Source organism: Bicyclus anynana, chromosome 10 (assembly GCF_947172395.1).
Source record: "Bicyclus anynana chromosome 10, ilBicAnyn1.1, whole genome shotgun sequence".
Taxonomy (NCBI): domain Eukaryota; kingdom Metazoa; phylum Arthropoda; class Insecta; order Lepidoptera; family Nymphalidae; genus Bicyclus; species Bicyclus anynana.
This window is the reverse complement of record NC_069092.1, coordinates 12,959,330-12,972,811: the sequence shown is the minus strand read 5'-3', so window position 1 is coordinate 12,972,811 and position 13,482 is coordinate 12,959,330. Positions and strand designations below refer to the sequence as shown.

At 35.0% G+C, this 13,482-nt stretch overlaps 1 protein-coding gene across 1 annotated transcript in view; it reads left to right on the top strand.

Moving 5' to 3' along the window:
- The window catches only part of LOC112046938 (uncharacterized), a 43,404-nt gene that overhangs the window by 20,423 nt on the left and 9,499 nt on the right, over nt 1-13,482 (top strand). Inside the window, exon 2 of the mRNA XM_024083794.2 lies at nt 12,497-12,553. Coding sequence (XP_023939562.2) covers nt 12,503-12,553 — 51 coding nt within the window. The 5' untranslated portion in view covers nt 12,497-12,502. The remainder of the gene's footprint in view (nt 1-12,496; nt 12,554-13,482) is intronic.

Sequence of the window (13,482 nt, the reverse complement as noted above, 5' to 3'; positions counted from 1 at the left end):
CCGTCAGTCAAATAATCAAATCAAATATTATTCAAATAATAGTCCTCTTATCGATCTTCACGCCTAACGCGTAAGTATTATGTTATATCTAATGTAAGTATAGACCTTAGCACTAAAACATAAATAAACGGTAGAGCACTATCAAATAGTCGTGTCACCTATGTTATTGCATTAATATCTTTGGCCACTTGGTTTTCTAATCGGAGATCCGCTAAGTATGTCAGGAGGTCTGTGGGTTTACGCCGATGTATGTGTGTTCCCAAGCCGTATTGTCTGCTATAATTAATGTTATGACTGTTAAATTCCTGGGATTGTGTGTGAATGACATAGCCGAGTGTGTGAGTGTGTGAATCGGGATCTTTTTTTTTTAGTTCAGCGACAGGTTAGTCCTTAACCCGCCAACAGTGACGCATTTGTCTGTGAGACCAGGTGATTTATAAAATCAAATAAGTTTTTCTATCGCCAACGAGTTTCGTTGTCATTTCGAGACGCTGCCGCATATTTCCCCATTATTCACTAATCTGCAAAGTCAGAGTAAGTGCAGGTTCTGGAGCTTTGGTGCCAACCCGGTCTGTGAGACCAGGGTCACCTGGGGACCAGTCTGTGTAAGTCAAAATGACGTCCGCGTTGGCGGGTTAACTACGTACCTATTAAGTTATTTAATAACGTCTAAGATCTTCATCATTATTAGTATATCATCATTATCTCACTGCTGAGCTTGAGTCTCCTCTCAGAATGAGAAGGGTTAGGCCAATAGACCACCACGCTGACGCAATGCGGATTGGCAGACTTCACATACGCAGATTAAGAAAATCCTCTGGTATGCAGGTTTCCTCACGATGTTTTTCCTTCACCGTTTGAGACACGTGATATTTAGTTTCTGAAAATGCACCCAACTGAAACGTGCATACCCTGGACCAGATTCGAACCCACACCCTCCAGAGTCGGAGGCAGAGGTCATATCCACTGGGCTACCACTGCTCATACAGTATATTTATTAACTCTCCTTAAAAGAAATGCGTATGGAACTTAGAGGCATGGGGTGTAACACCACTAATTAACCAACTCCGAGAGGACATCTTATAAAAAACAAAACCTAAAAATATTTCATATCCCCGGATAGTGATGTATTCAACTTTCATTTTCATGTAAACAATAAAAAAAAAATTTAACGTATTGTTCGCTTAACCTTATAGAAAGTAAAATTACTAAATAACTAATTTACATAACATTATGTATATTGTTTACGGTTATCTTGTGAGCATATTTTATTTTTGTTAGCAATAAATGCAAATGTTACAACTTGATTAAATATTTATGTTTAAAAAGCTTTCAAATTTTAAAAGAAGTTACTTATTTGTTTGGTCAAATCATAATTTTTCAAAGATTTATTTATTGATAATAGATAATGTCATCGTTAAATAAAACAAAAAACTATATATTAATGACTTAATAATAAGAGAACTAGTCAAATTGGGTTATTACTTTGCTAAGTTGCTCTTCATAAATTTACTTTACCTTACCTTACCTTATCAGCCGATAGACGTCCACTGCTAGACATAAGCCTCTTGCATGGACCGCCAAGCACAAAGGTCTCGAGCCGCCAGCATCCAGTGGCTCCCTGCAACCCGCTTGACATCCTCGGTCCACTTAGGGGGGGTCGACCAACGCTGCGCTTTTCGGTGCGGGGTCGAAATTTCAGCACCTTGGGAATCCAACGTCCATCGGCTCTTCGAACTATGTGGCCTGCCCATTTCCACTTCAGCTTCGCGACTCGCTGAACTATGTCAGTGAATTTGGTGCGTCTGCGGATCTCCTCGTTCCTGATTCGATCACGCAGATCTCCATCGCCCGCTGAGTGACTTTGAGTCTTCTAATAAGGCCCATAGTCAGCGAATCAAGTTCATAAAATTAATGACAATGAACTCAATTTTACACAAAATGCGTAGATCGGCCCCATACAGTTGTTTTCCATATTCGTTTCCCTAATGCGTTATTGCGTTAAGTTGCGCTTTACGTTTTGCTTAATTCGGAATATTTCCGCGAGGACTCGCATTCGTTACGTATACGCGCGGATATTTGTTTGTTCGGAAAAAAAGTAAGTACATGTGCGCCATTTAATGTATTTTGTATTCATTTCATGCATTCGGTTTTGCGAACACGGAAAACGAGTCGAGAGCGGCCGGCCATAGACAGTCAAAGTCAAAATTAATTTATTTTAATTAGATTTAGTTTACAGGCAATTTTGAAACTAATGTTATTACTGATAATAGTGAGTCGCGAACGATAAAAACATTAATATTCATATCAATACACATCGCTATGAAAAAACTTTGTAACTAACCCGACTGTATTATACGTTTAAGTAGATAGGTAGGTACTGTGACGAGTTGTTGTACGAAACCTTACACTGCCGGGTCCTCTTTACACGAACGGTGAAAGTGTAAACATCATGAACGCTTTCATTTAAGAGTGTTTTGTTTGCTCTTACAATATGTCAGATTATTATCATACGCCTAATTGGTGTTCTTATAGAGTCGGAACACAAAACGACGTTGTTAAAAACTACCAATTCGGCTAAAGCATCGCAGAAACTTGGGAACTTGGACAACGCATTGTTGTCACTTGTAAGATAAGATCGTATGACAAACGCGCGCTTTGATAATTACAGCCTCTGCTCCCTTACTATAGCTCTCGCCTTTGGCTCGAGCTGCAATATCGCCTAGGCTGTAATTTTCAACTTGACGCACTTAAATCAAAATTATAATAAATTATACTTTGGTGCACAAAATCTCATAAGTACTAATATTATAAATGTAAAAGCAAGTAAGTTTGTTTATAATCTTTTCACGAGGAACTAAGCCGATGAATTTTGATCAATTTTGGTATAGATTCAGAGAGATAAACTAAAAATTGAAAAAAAATCATAGGCTATACTTATTGTTGCAAAAACATAACAAGAGTTTTTACAGTTTGCAGTAGGTACTCGTATAATCCTAAGGAGTTCTTGGATGCAGATGGCTCGAGACTGCCATTTTGAAAATTAAAGAGGCGAATGACCAGTTATGGACATCCTTCGGCAGGTGATGATGATGATGATGATGATGATGATGATGATGATGATGATGATGATGATGATGATGATGATGATGATGATGATGATGATGATGATGATGATGATGATGATGATGATGATGATGATGATGATGATGATGATGATAAGGAAGATGTTGTTGATGACTGATCTTATTGCCCTTAAACCAAACCATATTATAAAATTTGTAAAATAGTAAACATTGTCCGAAGTATGTAACAATGTAAACAAATCGGAGGCCCAATTGATGCAAACGTATTTCAATGTCGCTCATTGGCGCGCACTTTTACTTTCGACTCGGTTCATTGCACCGAGAGGAGATATAGTATATAGTACAGATCAAGGCTGTCTGTGACCTGTCTAGCTTGAACGTAGTGGATATAGCGTGTAGGAAGTAAGAAATACTTTGTTACGTAAATGTCTATAAATATATCAATATTTATAATTTTTGCACAGATAACGAAGTGAGCACACCAGCGTTTGTATTTTTAAGACCAAAAACAGCCAGTATTACTAATAAAGTAAATTAATATTTTTGTGTTTCTGTGATACAGATGACATTTATTGTCAAAATTATATTTTTTTTTATTATATATTATATTTTCTCACAAAGTTAATTTTATTCATAAAATGTTCAGCACTTTTCTGATATAAAATCTCTTTGCCAAGATTTCAAAAAGTACTGTTCGTTTTTAGTCGGATTATAAAGTTTTTAAATCACATTACGGCACAAGTGCATTTTACTTTACATGTGCGTAATGAGATACATTACGATATTGAAATGGGTAAAATAAGCGATACTTTACGAGCATTTGTGACATTATAAACAAAAAACCTTTAAAACTACAATCATCGTACCTTTGGCTTAAAACACGTTGTTAATCAGGCATACATAAGTATTTATTGCTGAAAAAGATCATCCAGATACGAGTTTATTTACTGTTAAACTCAATGTTTTCTCACCAACACGAGTACAGTGGGCAACACAGATTTATATCCATCGTATGAATTAAGCCCTTGTAATCAATACGATACAATCCGCAGGCAAGTACTTTCTTTGGCGGCAGGTGTACACAATTTCCATATCTTTTATTTCACAATAAATGTCAACGGGCACCGTTTAATGGAACAAGGCAATTTTACTCGCACGTTATAAACATCAGCGTAAACCGTCACAACAATATTCGAAGCCTTTAATGAAAGATTAAGCCCGCCTTCTTGATTTATTACAACTTGCACCTTAATTTTTAGATACGAGCATTTAAAATTGCTTGTCACCAGACGAGATCATTCGTTTTATTGAATTCATATGTACAGTTGCCTTGGAATAAAATTTAATACTCACCTTTTTCTACCTTTTTCTTGTTCTAAAAAACATCATTTAGACGTATCTTTTAATTTCGATACTTAACCAATAATTTTAATGTTTAGTTTCATTAATAGTCGAAAATTATACTTTGTTTTTGGTATCAATGAGTATATTTATTATATCCCGAGTAAAGAAGAAAACAATTCTAACAATGCAGCGCGGAAACGCAGCCTGTATTCTTGCCACCATTCCACGTAGGCATGATTTGTATAGTTATTAGGATAAGTTAAGTTGATTTTTGTATTCATTCTTAATAAAAAAAAAATTCATTCGAAATAATATTCATATCACCCAAGAGATGCAACACCAATAAGGGTAACAATGGCGGATAGATGACGTTTTCAATGCAGTAATCGATTTGACGTTTGCTGTCAATTGTCATGTCTTAATTGCTTTAAGGGCGCCATCTAAACTTAGGTTTTTATTTTATTTAGTTCTCTTTAATAAATTTTAATAAAATCCTTGTATTTTTTAAATTTTAATGATACGCGGTACAAAAGTGGACCTGAAATGGACCATCTCCTTTTATCCATTTCACTGAATGCCCTTTTTTAGCATTTTAAATCTGCGAATGCATGTTTATTTGAAGCGGAGTGTACGCTTAAAGGCAACGCTTAAACGCGTGGTATGGCATTTGGATATTAAATTTTACGTATATTGAAATTGAATCTATATTCGAAATATATTAAATGCCTTTGTGATATCAAATTGTGGGATATAACTGTCAGTAATATTAAACGGGAATAATTTTTGCGTCGAATTTTTGAACGGTGCTCGATGGAATCAATGAAAATATATTTTGATCAAAGTTGCATGACCGATAAAATTACCATATTACAGTTAAGTCTTAATTTACAATGTTTTACAACTTTAGATTTTATTTTAAGATGACATTGTTACCTTACTTTCCATTTCGTGTGTTTGTGGTGCTTACTGTTACGAGTAGGTAGTCAATATGGAATAACATACAATAATAAATAAAAAAATCCGTATGAACAATGAGCATGTTAGAAACGTAGGTAAAACGTAAAATATCTTAGAAATCTATAATAGCTGATGAAATATTTGAATTATTTAACCACGTACCAACCTGTAGACCACTAGAAGCACAAGAAGGGAAAACTTCAGAATATAGAAAACTTTTTTTTTTCTTTTTTTAAATTTCTTAAAAGTTAGCCCTTGACTACAATCTCTCTAATCGTGATGATGCAGTCTTAAATGAAAGCGGGCTAACTTGTTAGAGGAGAATGAAAATCCACACACCTTTCGGTTTCTACACGACATCGTACCGGAACGCTGAATCGCTTGACGGTATGTCTTTGCCGGTAGGGTGGTAACTAACCACGGTCGAAGCCTCCCACCAGCCAGACCTAGACCAATTAAGAAAATCTCAATCGGCCCAACCGGGGAACGAACCCAGAACCACCGTTTGGTAAATCCACCGCGCATATTACTGCGCCACGGAGGTCGTCAAAATCAATAATGCTTTAAAAAAAATTATCTAGAAATCACTACATTGCAAGTAAGCATTTCTGAATCTAAATACTTTTAATCCTACCGTTTTAAGCTATATTGACTAATAGCCTAATATAGGACTACCACTATCTGTACGAACATAGATGAAATGCTTAAGCTTGGCATAAAAGGCATAATACATTTTTTTTTTGTATTCTCTTAGTGTCAACGACCTTCTCATAATGGTGATTATTCCAACGGTTATTGCTCATAATTTACCACCCGCGATCACTTTAGTTGACCATTATGTCGAAAACCAGCGAATATTAAACAGTATAATAAGCGAAACTGCTTAAATATTTAATATCTATAAAAGTAAAAGCACATAATTTGTTAACATAACATGCAGCCATTAAGAAAAATGTTTATATTATGCAATAAGTCGTACGTTATGGCGAAACACTTTCTTTATTAAAAATTTATTAATTCAAAAATCGTCGTCGTCGTCGTCGTCATCAACCCATATTCGGCTCACTGCTGAGCTCGAGTCTCCTCTCAGAATGAGAGGGGTAAGGCCAATAGTCCACCACGCTGGCCCAATGCGGATTGGCAGACTTCACACACGCAGAGAATTAAGATAATTCTCTGGTATGCAGGTTTCCTCACGATGTTTTCCTTCACCGATAAAGACACGTGATATTTAATTTCTTAAAATGCACACAACTGAAAAGTTGGAGGTGCATGCCCCGGACCGGATTCGAACCCACGCCCTCCGGAATCGAAGGCAGAGGTCATATCCACAGGGCTATCACGGCTTTTTATTAAATAATCAATACTTTCAAAATTTAAGTCAATGAGATATTGAAGTAAACCAGTCAATCATGCTTAGTTTTAAAATAATGGTGACGAGTAAAGTCGTAAACTAAAAACGAAAGCTGTGAAATATCTTTGAGAAACTAACATACTCGTAAGTTACCTACATCGAATCTTTATCTCACCATTAACAACCCATTACCCATTGTTGAGCACGAGTCTCCTTTCAGAATGAGAGGGGTTAGGCTAAAGTCAACCACGCTGGCCTATAATAAAATCCCATCATAAGAGAGTTATATAAGGAGGCCCCCTATAAAGAGCCTTAAAATATACTCAGAATGATAATGATGAACTTAGAATGTGTATGGATGAGTAGATAATGGATATAACAGATCCATATACACTATACATCATCATCATATCAGCCGATGGACGTCCACTGCAGGACAAAGGCCTTTTGTAGGGACTTCCAAACATCACGATACTGAACCTGCATCCCACGAATCCCTGTGACTCGTTTGATGTCGACAGTCCACCCGGTGGGGGGTCGACCAACACTGCGCTTTCTAGTGCGGGGTCATCATTCCAGCACTTTGGAACCCCAACGTCCATCGGCTCTTCGAACTATGTACCCCGCCCATTGCCACTTCAGCTTCGCATGTCAGTGACTTTGGTTCTTCTGCGGATCTCCTCATTTCTGATTCGATCACTCAGGGATAAAATAGAAAGCTCAGAGACACAGAGCGGGCGATGGAACGAGCTATGTTAGGAGTACACTATACAATCCCCAAATATCTTTTAAAGATTTCCGTGTACCTAAATATCTGATACCTATCGTATTCTCAAAAAGAAAAATTATGCACGAATCTCAGTTATAAAATATTCTAAATTTTAAAAATTATTCAAAGGTTTTAAAAAGTTACAACACATGGAGATGATAAATGTGGGAATGAAAATTCACCAGTAAAAGTGAAACTAATCAGCAGAACTAACCAGTATCGATAAAACACGCGAGAATGTTCTATTGATAGTAGAGGAACAAGTATTAAAATGTGTAAAATTGAAATCAATTACGTATTCACTAGAAAAATATCCAAATACATATATAAGTCAGTACCATACGGTACAAAACATCGAAATATTGCGTGTCAATTAAGCGTGAAAAGGTGAGATTTCTTAAATCTCACTCAAATTATTATATTTATTGTAAACTAGCGGACGCCCGCGAGTTTTTCCGCGTGAAATTTAGTTTTTTACAAATCCCTTGGGAACCATCCGGGACTTTCCGGGATGCAAAGTAGCCTATGTGTTAATCCAGAAAAAAATCTATTTCCATTCCAAATTTCAGCCAAATCGGTTCTTTAGTTGCGGCGTTAAAGAGTACATCCAAACAAACATCCATACAAACTTTCGCGTTTATAATATTAGTGGGATGAGTTGTCATTATCATTATCTATCTTTTGTCATTTACTGTCTCAGTTGATAACGCACAAACTAGTCAGTCAGCTGGCCTATTCACTAACTTGGTCTTAAATAACAACTTATTAAAATAAACATCAAAGCAACTGAGAAATATCATCTACCTATTGTATGATATCCACGAAGGTCGTCCGTAGGCACCGGAGGACATTTGTAACTAGAATCTCAACTTCGTATATGTCAACTAATACACGATACACGTCATCATCATCATTAACAGCCAATGGAAGTCCACGGCTGGACATAGGCCTCTTGCATGGACTTCCAAACAAAATGGTCTCGAGCCGCGAGCATCCAGCGGCTCCCTGCAACCCGCTTGATGTCTAATATACCTCAAATATTAGACATCAAGCGCTAATATACGTTAAAGTTAATAAATTAGCCTTCTGGTAACTAGCTGACTAGTAGGCCATAAATTTCAATAGATATAAAAAGGGGACATAGAGACAAGGGGAAATTGATGGCAACTCAGTTAATAACGGGTTCACTATAAAAGTTTTGGGGAGTAGCTCTCTTGATATAGAACTACTCCCCAAAACTTTTATAAAAGAGCAGTCGATAAAAGCTACGCGTACAATACAGCATGTTTTGAAAACAAGGGTGCAATTACGCTATATTATACTCGTCGATGAAATAATCGCCTATAACAAGTTTGTTCGAATCTGAACTTTATTTATATGGGATGCCAAAATTAAAATGTCATTAACAACGAAGTTTCCATGGAAACCAACGACACAGCGTTGAAACTTTAGAGAATGCAAAAGCTGTTCTCACACTCTTGACTACCATTGATGACAATGCAAATTCGGATGATTAACGACAAGATCACACACAGCCAATGCTGTCATAGCTTCATGTTACGATATAAATTAATATTGAGCCTGACAGTTTTGGTACCCTTAACATAAAATATATATTTATTACTAGCGGACGCCCGCGACTTTAGACCCCCTTAATCCGGCCTTATCGCAAAATCCGTTTTTAGTGGATACCTACTAACTGTACACTACCTCCCTGCCAAATTTTATGTTTGTACGTCAAGCAGTTTTTGAGATTTCGTGATGACCTTTAGCATTTATATATTAAGATATTTAGGTATATTATTTTATAAAACTTTAAAATTAACAGGTATTTTAATAAATAAGATGACGATTGACGTATAAAAGTAGAATTAAAAACAATGTAGGTTTAAAATGTAATGTAATTTACATTATTAGTAAGTTGATATAGTTAGCGAATCCATGCGATATCATCACCTAGATTGAACCGAATGAAAACCCTCTGTACAGTGGCTTGCTCCATAGATGCTATAATGATTTGCCTAATCTGATGGCTCAGTATGAATATGCACTGTACGATATGTACGTGTAATGCCTACCATAGTCAAAGGCCTTGCGCACGCCACTGCCTCTATGTCGGTTTCTCTCCAAACTGTCATCCTCCAGTTTTTAATTTATGTAAATGTAATATTAATGTAATAATGAAAGGCGTGATTTTTGACAAGAGTAGATGAATACAAAGCGAAATTCCATTATGTTGTAAATGATGAACCACGTATAAAATTCACTTACATTTACAAATACGTCACAACATTGACCGCATATCATTCCACGGTAATAAACTACAGAAAAAGTACAAAAATGTTCTCCACAAAGAGTTCCGGCAATATGGAATTCACAAATACTTTCTCCTGGTAGTCCCACGACCCACTTGTACGAAGACAACCCGTTCTTCTGGAACGCCCAAAATATTCGGTGATTAAAGCCGATCGGTGTGCCCTTGTCTTTACTTTCCACTTTTCAACTGTTGCCAATTAAGTTTGGCAGGCGGTTGGTAACCATTTTGTTGTTGTACCTTTTATAATCATGTTTTACATATGTTAATCGGGATCTTTGATTAATCACGAAAAGAGAGTGAAATCGGATATTTTAATGAGATCGATGAGATAAATGCCGCAGTTTCGTGTCCGTGTGGTTTTATACTTCCTGTAATAATCAAAATTGATCTACTTACTAATCACTGCACAGTAGATAGAATGTCGAAGTCGGAAATAAAGTAATTTACGACTAAATTTATTTAGTTTAACAACGCTTTTTACAAATGTACCTATATTACAAAAATACATTTCAAATAACAGCACATATAATCTTTTAACATAAACACAATATGCGTAAAATTACGTAGGTACCATAAAAGTACAAAGAGCAAAGTGATTACAAAACGAGGATAACAAATAGAAAGATTTAAACTACATATAAAATAATAATAATAGTTTACAAAGTAATTGTATTAGAATTAAAAATAATCGACAGTACATTAGAAATACATCATGCATTCATAATTCGCATATAATTTTCTTCTAAGCAAAATTATAAACTTTTGCTTTCATATGTCACGGAATCAAACTATCTTACAAATGATAACCATGGGTCTCGACCGATGTAAACTTTGACCCTTGTTTCCATAATATTAGTTGCTTTATCAACGAGGAGGCCCATGGTACCTCGGCCTGTTAATTTCTTGACAGGAGATAGTTTGCAGACTCAAGGAATCTACTTAGAAATTATAATTGTACATTAGTGTAGGTACAAGACAACAGTTTAGCATTATTAATGTCTGTTTATCGTCTTCCAATGAACTTATGTGAGTAGAGGAATTAGGTTTATATTATTTTTAACGAATAAACTATAAAATATATGCTACCTACTTACCTACAGATTTTTTTAAAGCCACAGAATACGTACTCGTAATAGGTAACTCTGATCTTTCAACTGCATCAATGTTTTTCTGCTTTGTTAATTATATTGCTGATTTTGATTCATCTTTATTACTATTTATTCACATGGGTATGAGTATTATCGAAAAATTTTGTTTCATTCAATTAGGTATTATTGAATTGCATGAAACTTGTTGGTTGAAAATATTGCATAAGACCAACTTTATGCACAATATGAGTATGTCTAGCGTACTTAAACATCAATTGTAAAATAGGATTAATACAGAATGTATATGTAGAAGTCATAGTTTGTTTAAGTTGTTAATCTAAAAAATGTAAGTACGTTCTTAGTTATAGCATTTACCTAGTTACAATCAAATAGGAATTTGTCTCGTGGGTACTAGGCTACAGTGTGTCGACAACGTCGCTGTACTATGAGAAACTGTATAATAAATGTATATTTGTTATTAACTACCAACTATGTTGACTATGGGAGAATGAAGCGCCACTTTGAGGTTATTACTTGCTTCAGTGAACTTGTTAGAGAAGTTCTCAAATATTTATATGAAACACGCTATCTGCTTACGCATCACAATTAGGTATTTAATTATTTTATCATTACAATGCTCAAACTTAGTTTCTTACTTATCTTCGAGTTTAAAATCTTTCGCGTATTCTTATTCTTTAGAAATGGTTTTCTCTTATTAACAGACACACTGATTTATTGTTGTATTATAAAGAAGATACGACGGTATATTAACTTAAAAAAAATTGTAATTAAGTGTTGGGTGGATAGTTTTATAGTTTCAAAACCAAACTGATTTTTACGTAAGTTTTTTTGAAATGACCCGCTACGGGTATCATATTTACATTCAAAATCTTAATTTACGTTGTTGATTTAAGTTGTCGATGTTGTGTAAAGTTTTTTTTTTAAATAAATTCAGTTTTCGAGCACATCCGTTGGAAACACGACCTATTGGAACTTTCCCTTTAAACCATGTGAACATACTAGTTAAACATTTGAACTTTCTTCACGTAGTTAAAGGCACACATTCTAGCAACAAGGAGATATTGCTTTTTAAATCTATCAGTATGTCTGTGACTGTTCTTGTCTCTTGTAGTTATATTAATTAAACATTTAAAGTACATTCCTAATACATCTTTAATTTACCCATCACAATTTACCCATCACAATTTATGACATCATCATATTAGACATTTATTTAGTTTCAAGCTGAAACCGGTAAGTGGCTCAAGTATGCCTCTCTGTCAGAAAGTTACATATTTGTACCTTTTGCCGTGGAGACCCTTGGGCCATGGAGTTGCAGTGCCAAAAAATTTTACCGAATCATTTCACCGCGGCTAGTTGCCTCGACTGGTGACAGAAGGGTTGGCTCATTTTTTGCGCAAAGGATCAGCCTTGGGAATGCAGCTAGTATTCTTGCTACCATTCTACGTGGGCATGATTTGTATAGTTATTAGAATAAGTTAGCATAAGTTCCTTATTGTATTGTTTCAACTAAATTCAATATCTTGACTATTATCTTATCTTTATGTTTTTTGTTTACAGTTCACGATGCGGCAGAAACGGAGTCTCGTTATAGGAATTCTTCTAGTATTACATATGGTGAGATAATTTAAATCACAAACATTGTTTCCTTGCAATTATTTGACAAACTGCTACTGCTTTATTCAGTTCTCTAGGTTTCAAATTTGTTTAAGAACTGTTGAGTGCTGGTTTAGCTAGCTTTATAATTGCAAATTGTTTAAATATATTTTTTACACCCCACATCTTCTACGTATAAGGGTAAAGATAAAATTTTATATTCCTTTAGGTTTCATTCAAATATGTTTAAGGTTTGTTGCGTGCTGGTTTAGCTAGCTTTATTATAGCAACAGACTGTCACATTTTATTTTTCTAATCTTGGTTATGAAAATGTTTAAATATATTTTTTACACCCCACATCTTCTACGTATAAGGGTAAAGATAAAATTTTATATTCCTTTAGGTTTCATTCAAATATGTTTAAGGTTTGTTGCGTGCTGGTTTAGCTAGCTTTATTATAGCAACAGACTGTCACATTTTATTTTTCTAATCTTGGTTATGAAAATGTTTAAATATATTTTTTACACCCCACATCTTCTACTTTATGTAGGGTATAAATAAAATTTTATATTTAAAATATTGATTAACACAATTTGAATGACAAAAGCTTAGAGAAAAACTTTCACTTTAGGTGTTAAATTTAGCGTGTTCGCATCGACTCTGTAGGTGTTCACGGGTATAACATTACACTGTTATGCTGTTACTTTGATAGATTTGATTTCAACTCTCAGTTTTAGAATTATCAACTGTCTAAGCCTCGGTTATATCTTCATTACACAACTTAAATTTAATTTGAAATTCCGTCACAAGTTGTTATTTAATACGTAAAATTCAAAATTTAATTAGTTGAATTAGGGTGATACTATTAAAGTATTGTTTCCAGTAAAATATTACAAGCATTTCAAGCAACTATAGCTATAACCAATTACAATAGCATTAACCATTCGCTG